The following is a 7,526-nucleotide window of genomic DNA, read 5'->3' on the forward strand; positions in this document are numbered from 1 at the left end:
ACCAATCAATACCTCCTGTGTTGACAACATTTTTACCAACTTGATGAAGACTAAAACTAAAGCCATTTTCCATTTTCAAGTACACAATATACAGTAGTTTCAGTTTTTTATTTGTCTTTTTTTTAAGTCTAGTTTTAATTATTAGTTTAAGTTTTAGTTTGAGTTAACTCTGCTCCAGGTGAGCCGGTCGGAACGCTTGCATGGCCTCCGCTCCGCCCTCGGTGTGTGTGAATGTGTGAGTGAATGTGAGGAACAGAATTGCAAAAGTGCTTTGGATAAAAGCTGCTATATAAATGCACCATTTACCATTTTATTTATTTGACCATTTAATAGTATTTGTAATTATTATTTTTTTTGTATCCACTTTTTCTCCCCATTTTCTATTTTTCTCCCATCCCAATTTCGTAGTATCCAATTCTTCCCTCCCCTGTCTTGAACGTTGCTAGACCATGCCTCCCACTGGTCGGCTGTAGTGAGGACAGAAGCCTTGCATCACGTGTCCCATCCGGTACACCAGGAGGCAGCCTGTCGCATCTTTTCACCGCAGCAGCTCGAACTCTCAGTGGCGAGGAGTAATGCGTGGGAGGCTCACGCTGCCCCCGCTACTTCCTGTTTCCGCCACACCGGCGTCACCCAACCGACCTGTAGGAGTCGCTGTCCACAAAGTCAAATTCCCCACCCACCGGCTTTCCCACTCTCTTAACACTTGCCAATTGTGTTAGTATGACGGCCGGCCAAGCCGGTAGCAACGCCGAGAGCTGGGCTCGAACCCAGCGTCTCCTGCGTTAGTGACACTGCGCCACTCAGCCGCCCCTAGTATTTGTAAGTAATCTTAATATGGTAACTGTCTGTTTACAAACCTCTACTTGTCTCTCTCCCGTCGACAGAGACCCTGCGATGACATCATCCCTCAGGCCGCCGCCTCTCCTCCTCCTCCTCCACGTCCTCCTGGCTTCCTGCATCATCGGCGTCTCCAGGCAGCTGGAGGACAACCAGATCCCCCCCAGCCTGTGCACCGGACACCCTGGCATCCCTGGTCAGCCGGGGGTACATGGCACCCCTGGTCAGCCGGGGAGGGACGGGCGGGACGGGAGAGACGCCACGCCGGGGGAGAAGGGAGAGAAGGGGACCGGTGGAGATCCAGGTGTGTGTGTGTGTGTGTGTGTGTGTGTGTGTGTGTGTGTGTGTGTGTGTGTGTGTGTGTGTGTGTGTGTGTGTGTGTGCGTGCGTGCGTGTGTGTGTGTGTGTGTGTGTGTGTGTGTGTGTGTGTGTGTGTGTGTGTGTGTGTGTGTGTGTGTGTGTGTGTGTGTGTGTGTGTGTGTGTGTGTGTGTGTGTGTGTGTGTGTGTGTGCGTGTGTGTGTGTGTGTGTACATGTGTGTACATGTGTGTAAATCAATGTTGGACTCTGGGATGTGATTTATAGACCTGCTGCAGCTTCAACTCTTAAACCTCTGTTCTGTCTGTCTGTCTGCCTGTCTGTCTGTCTGTCTGTCTGTCTGCCTGTCTGTCTGTCTGTCTGTCTGTCTGTCTGTCTGTCTGTCTGTCTGTCTGTCTGTCTGTCTGTCTGTCTGTCTGTCTGCCTGTCTGTCTGTCTGTCTGTCTGTCCGTCTGTCTGTCTGTCTGTCTGTCTGTCTGTCTGTCTGCCCTCAGAGTTATTACTGGTGACAGATATGATACACTGTGTCCTTTATGATAGATATGATACACTGTGTCCTTTATGACAGATATGATACACTGTGTACTTTATGACAGATATGATACACTGTGTACTTTATGACAGATATGATACACTGTGTCCTTTATGACAGATATGATACACTGTGTACTTTATGACAGATATGATACACTGTGTACTTTATGACAGATATGATACACTGTGTACTTTATGACAGATATGATAAATATTAGTGTGTCCTTTATGATAAGGTTGGATGGCCTTCTCTGGTTGAAAGGTGTAACTATCATTGGTCTTTGATTATTCTTAAAGCCCTCGTTGGTAAACCTCCCTCTCAAGTCACAACACTGTTGGAATGGAATCTTGGAAGCTATTCTACACATTCTAATGACTGGTTGGTTCTCAGGGTTCTGAAGCTGAAGGTTCTTCCTTCTCTTGCTGCCTTTAAAAGTATGATCTCCGACCACCGTGTGTCGACATGTAACTGTCTTAGCTGATTTTCTATTGTTTATTGTTATTTATTGTGTCTATATGTATGAAATCGCAGGTCAACTTGATTTGTAAGCTTGTCGTTGCTGTAAATGAGGGTAACTTCAGTGTTTTATGAGTTGAAATAAAGGTTGAAATAAAATAAAATAAAATGTTTATGTATGTATTTTAATGTGTAAGTGTATGTGTGTATGTATGTGTGTGTGTGTCTATGTGTATGTATGTCTGTATGTGAATGTGTATGTACATGTGTGTATGTATGTATATATGTATTATTTATATGTATTTGTATGTGTGTGTATATATGTGTGTGTATGTGTATATGCATGTTACGACCCTGGCTCAAAGGGACGCAACATAAGTGCAAACAGACACCAAAGCCTGTGTTTAAACCAAAAGACTACTCTAACAATGAATACTAGCACAAACTAAAGATCAAAGAATGGTGGAACGTAAAAAGTCTCTGTTTCCACACTCTCCTCTAGCCACAGTCAGGCTGCATGTGTGACTGAGGGACTGGCTTTAAGCTGCCAGGCATGTATCCAATCAGCAGCAATCAGCTAATTAGCAGCCCTCACCTGTATGCACAGTGACACAGGAGTGATCAAGCTCATGGTACATAACACCTCCCCCACCAAAATGGTTGCCCAAGAGGCAACCACTACACATCAAACCCGTAAACAAAAAATATTGTGACCCATTAGTTGTCAGGGCCACTACCACAACAGCGATAACGGGCCGGCCCCTGTTGAACACGAACATCAACCGTGTCGCATGCTCCCCACTGTGGAACATTCGCCAATGCTGTGTAAAACAAAAAACAACCCTGTCCCGACTCTCGGGCAAGCTAGACCTCACAAAAGGTTCCTCCACTGCGGTATATGGCTGGAGTGGGGCAGGCTCCTCCTCCACTGAGGCGTAAGACTTAGGACCCCATCGACAAACCAAGACCTTATCACATATGAGCTCCATTTCAACAGGCCCCTCCACCGATACCGACCTGTAAAAAATAGACTGCAAACCAAAATCAATATGAGAGCTAAGCTCACTGCGCTCAACAGGACAGAACACAGAAAAACAAAAACCATAGATCTCTGATACCACCACAGCGCCCATATCCATCCCACCTGGCACTGGCAGTTCAGGATACTGCAAACCGTGAACATCCAGAGTAGGATGCACCGCCTCAGGTACAGCCCCACCGTCCCTGGAACATGGCAATACATCAGTCACAAAAGCGTCTGGAACCCCATCCAAAATGGCGTCACACAAAATAACATTGTCCTGATCAAAATGGTTGCCACTCATCAGACCAGGTCGCGAAGGTGGCTCCTGCTCACACAGGTAACTAGGTTGACTAGCACACCTAGTGCATGGCAGAGAGTCAGTGTGGACACGTGAATCAATGTCAGAATCATCAACTGACATACTGGGACCATCCCTGCCCACAAGTGAAACATCAGGGACAATAGAGCTACTGTGGGAAGGCTGGCAGCCTAAGTCAGGCCTTGTAGCCTCTTCAACTAGAACAGTGTCAGATGAATCAACAGCATCTCTCATAGCATCCTTCCCACACTCATCCTCCAATTCATTCGTGGCCTCAGTGTGACACCCCTTTTATGGGGATGTGAGAACATACCCCCACAACAACATTGCCTGATACTAAGGGAGAGTTGAGTGTGACCTCATGCAAAGGTGCATCCACAAATCCACCTCCAAAGCCACGAACAACGACACCGGAATGTAAAGAAGACTTTTCTGAAAACGGCAAAATCCCCTCCAGAATGAGGGACTGAAAAGCTCCGGTATCTCTCCAAATTGTTATAGCCTGTTTGGACTCTAGTGCATCAGTCAGGGAAACAAATCCATCCATCATAAATCTTGAGGAACCCTCAAGCTCTTTGTCCATACGTTTGATACTTTCCCCATCACCCTCTAACGTTGGCATAGGTGTTCTGCATACGGTTTCTACCAGAGCCACCGTTCTGACATTTTTCTGTTCAAGCACCGGGCACCCAGCAACGATATGACCAGGCTCTTTACAGTAGAAACATATAATCCCTTCTGGGAATGCACTAGCAGCCCTCACCTGCATGCACAGTGACACAGGAGTTAACCTCGTTCCCAGCTTTATCCCGGACAAACTCAACATCTTCTACACTAGATTTGAACAGACACCCCCCCCACCCCCCTCGCCCCCCTCCCCCCTGCCACCTCCCCCCTTCCACATCCAGGAGGAAGAGGTGAGGACCACCTTCAAGAGGATAAAGAAAAATAAAGCAGCAGGCCCAGATAACATCAGTTCATCTGTCCTATATCACTGTGCTGCAGAACTGGCCCCCATCTTCACCAACATTTTTAACACCTCCCTCCGTAATTGTTCAGTCCCCCAATGTCTCAAACAGTCCACCATCATCCCTGTCCCAAAATCCAATAATATCTCCTGCCTTAACGATTACAGACCAATTGCCCTCACATCCGTAGTAATGAAATCATTTGAACGCATCATTCTCACCCACCTCAAAACCAGCACCACCCCCCTCATGGACCCACATCAATTTGCCTACAGAACCAACAGGTCTGTGGATGACACAGTCAACACAGCCACTCACCACCTGCTGCAACACCTGGAAACCCGCAACTCATACGCCCGCATTCTGGTTATGGACTTCAGTTCCGCATTCAACACAATTATCCCAGCCAAACTCATCAATAAACTTCTGGACATGAACATCAACCCCTGCATCTGCCACTGGATCCACAGCTTCCTCTCCAACAGACAACAGAAGGTCAAAATAAATAACATCACATCCCACCCTTTATATCTCAGCACAGGAGCCCCCCAAGGCTGCGTCCTTTCACCCTGGCTTTTCTCCCTATACACCAACCTGCTCATATCCCTCCACAACTCCGTAAAAATATATAAATATGCAGACGACACAACCCTTATAGGCCTCATCACAGACAATAACGAAACAGAATACCGTACACAAATCAACCACACACTCACCTGGTGCACAGACAATAACCTCCTTCTCAACTCATCAAAAACCCAAGAACTCATCATAGATTTCAGACGCCAGCCAAACCCCAAAACCCCCATATCCATCTCCGGCAAACCCATAATCACCACAGATTCCTTCAAATTTCTCGGCACTCACATAAGCAATAACCTCAAATGGAAAACCAACACAGACCACATACACAAAAAAGCAAATCAAAGACTCTTCTTCCTCCGCCAGCTTAAGAAATACAGAGTCAATAAACATCTCTTGCTCCGTTTCTACCAGGCCATTATACAAAGCATCCTCACCTTCTCCATAACTGTTTGGTACAGCAATCTGGACACTCACTCAAAAAACAAACTACAAAGAATCATCAATAAATCCTCAAAAATAATCTGCACCCCCCTCCCTTCCCTCGAATCACTCCACCGCCAAATCACAATCAGGAGAGCCAGGAAAATCATCTCCGACCCCACTCACCCAGCACACCACATCTTCCAGCTGCTGCCCTCCGGGAGGCGCTACAGATCCCTGACCACCAAAACAACCCGGTTCAAAAACAGCTTCTTCCCCACTGCCATACGGACACTGAACTCCCTGTAGCACCCCCCCCCCCCCCCCCTGTAGTACCCCCCGCAACCCCCCTTACCTCTGCTGACATGGACATGGACAAACTCACAAACTCTGAACTATATCTATGTAATTGTGTTTTCTTTTATGTACGCTGTAAGTGATGTTATATGTTCTATGTTTTTATGTTTTTATGTTGGAACTGCTATGAAACCTGCACTGAAACCAAATTCCACCAGCCTGGCTGGGTGGTCATTAAAGAAATTGATTGATTGATTGATTGATAAAGCCTGGTAAAGCACTACGGCCGAAAGTGGGAATCAGGTAGGAAGTCCCGCCCCTGAAATCACGACACGGTGCTCATGAAAATGTATTCCCCCCAGAAACAACCTTGTTATCGCCTCCCTCGACAGGCTGACAGACCTGCTTGTTGTTTGTTTCGCTGGGGACTATAAACAGATCAGGGGGTGCCCGGAAACCGGAAAGCCTGTAGCCGGTATTTCTGTATTTCCGATTCACATTTTAGGAGGCATAGCTTTACCAGCCTACACAGGAGTGATCAAGCTCATGGTACATAACAATGCATGTGTGTGTGTTTGATCATGAAGGAGACAGTCACACCCCTGCTGTTCTCTCCCCAGGTGACGCCGGCTCGCGGGGCCTGACGGGGGACCACGGCGACCCGGGGCAGAAGGGGGACACGGGTCAGGCGGGGGAGTGCGCCGTCGCCCCCAAATCCGCCTTCAGCGCCAAGTTCTCGGAGACGCGCGCCGCCATGCCGGTGGCCGGCAGCGACGCCGTGCGCTTCGACGCGGTGGTCCTGAACGAGCAGGGCGACTACAGCGCCGAGACGGGCGTGTTCACCTGCCGCGTGCCCGGGGCGTACTACTTCGCCGTGCACGCCACGGTGTACCGCGCCAGCCTCCAGTTCGACCTGATGAAGAACGGCCTCGCCACGGCCTCCTACTTCCAGTTCTACGGGAACTGGCCCAAGCCCGCCTCGCTGTCCGGGGGAACCCTGCTGCACCTGGTGCCGGGGGACAAGGTGTGGGTCCAGATGGCGCTGGGCGAGTACAACGGGTTCTACTCCAGCTCCAAGACCGACAGCACCTTCACGGGCTTCCTGGTGTACTCGGACTGGAAGCACTCGCCCGTGTTCCTCTGATGACGATCCAGGAGCGTTCTCAAACTGTTTCATATTTCATATTTCATTTTATTTAGGATTGTTTTCGGGGACCCCACACTTAACCCTTTCACTGCCACACGACAGCCGGTTAACCCTTTCACTGTGACAATACAGAAGGTTGGCCCTTTACTATCACACAACCGACGGCGATGCTCCATCATTAGCATCATTAGCTCCGCCTTTGCGGAGCTAATGATGCTAATGATGGAGCATCGCCGTCGGTTGTGTGATAGTAAAGGGCTAACCTTCTGTCGTGTGGCAGTGAAAGGGTTAATGTATCGCGTCATTTCAATGTGGAGTTATTAAGGAATATCAAAATAAAAGCACACGTTGTTGAACTTGTTGATCATGCATATTTATTAGAACATGTAATTACAGCACTATGTTATCAATACACATTTATTAAAACGAGGCATATTTAGCCAAAATATGTTGCCAGAATATTAAAGGGACATGTGTTGCTATTCCTAGCACTATTTGGGCAACTTTACACAATTCCTGTGAGTCTATGAAGACATCTGTAAGGTTTTTTCAAAAAAAATTCATTGTTTTATATTTCTAATCAAGTACTCAAACCATAATTTTTCAGCATCAAGATTT

General features: G+C 47.6%; 1 protein-coding gene across 1 annotated transcript; it reads left to right on the forward strand.

Moving 5' to 3' along the window:
- The first annotated feature begins 893 nt into the window (after positions 1-893).
- On the forward strand, positions 894-7,058 carry LOC311240590 (complement C1q tumor necrosis factor-related protein 5-like). The gene is made up of 2 exons (XM_084329164.1): positions 894-1,144; positions 6,382-7,058. The coding sequence occupies exons 1-2, from the start codon at positions 898-900 to the stop codon at positions 6,903-6,905; spliced, it is 771 nt and encodes a 256-aa protein (XP_084185290.1). The 5' UTR covers positions 894-897; the 3' UTR covers positions 6,906-7,058.
- The last annotated feature ends 468 nt before the right edge of the window (positions 7,059-7,526 follow it).

The sequence above is a fragment of the Notolepis coatsorum genome (genome assembly GCF_963971535.1).
Source record: "Notolepis coatsorum genome assembly, chromosome: 1".
NCBI classification, from domain to species: domain Eukaryota; kingdom Metazoa; phylum Chordata; class Actinopteri; order Aulopiformes; family Paralepididae; genus Notolepis; species Notolepis coatsorum.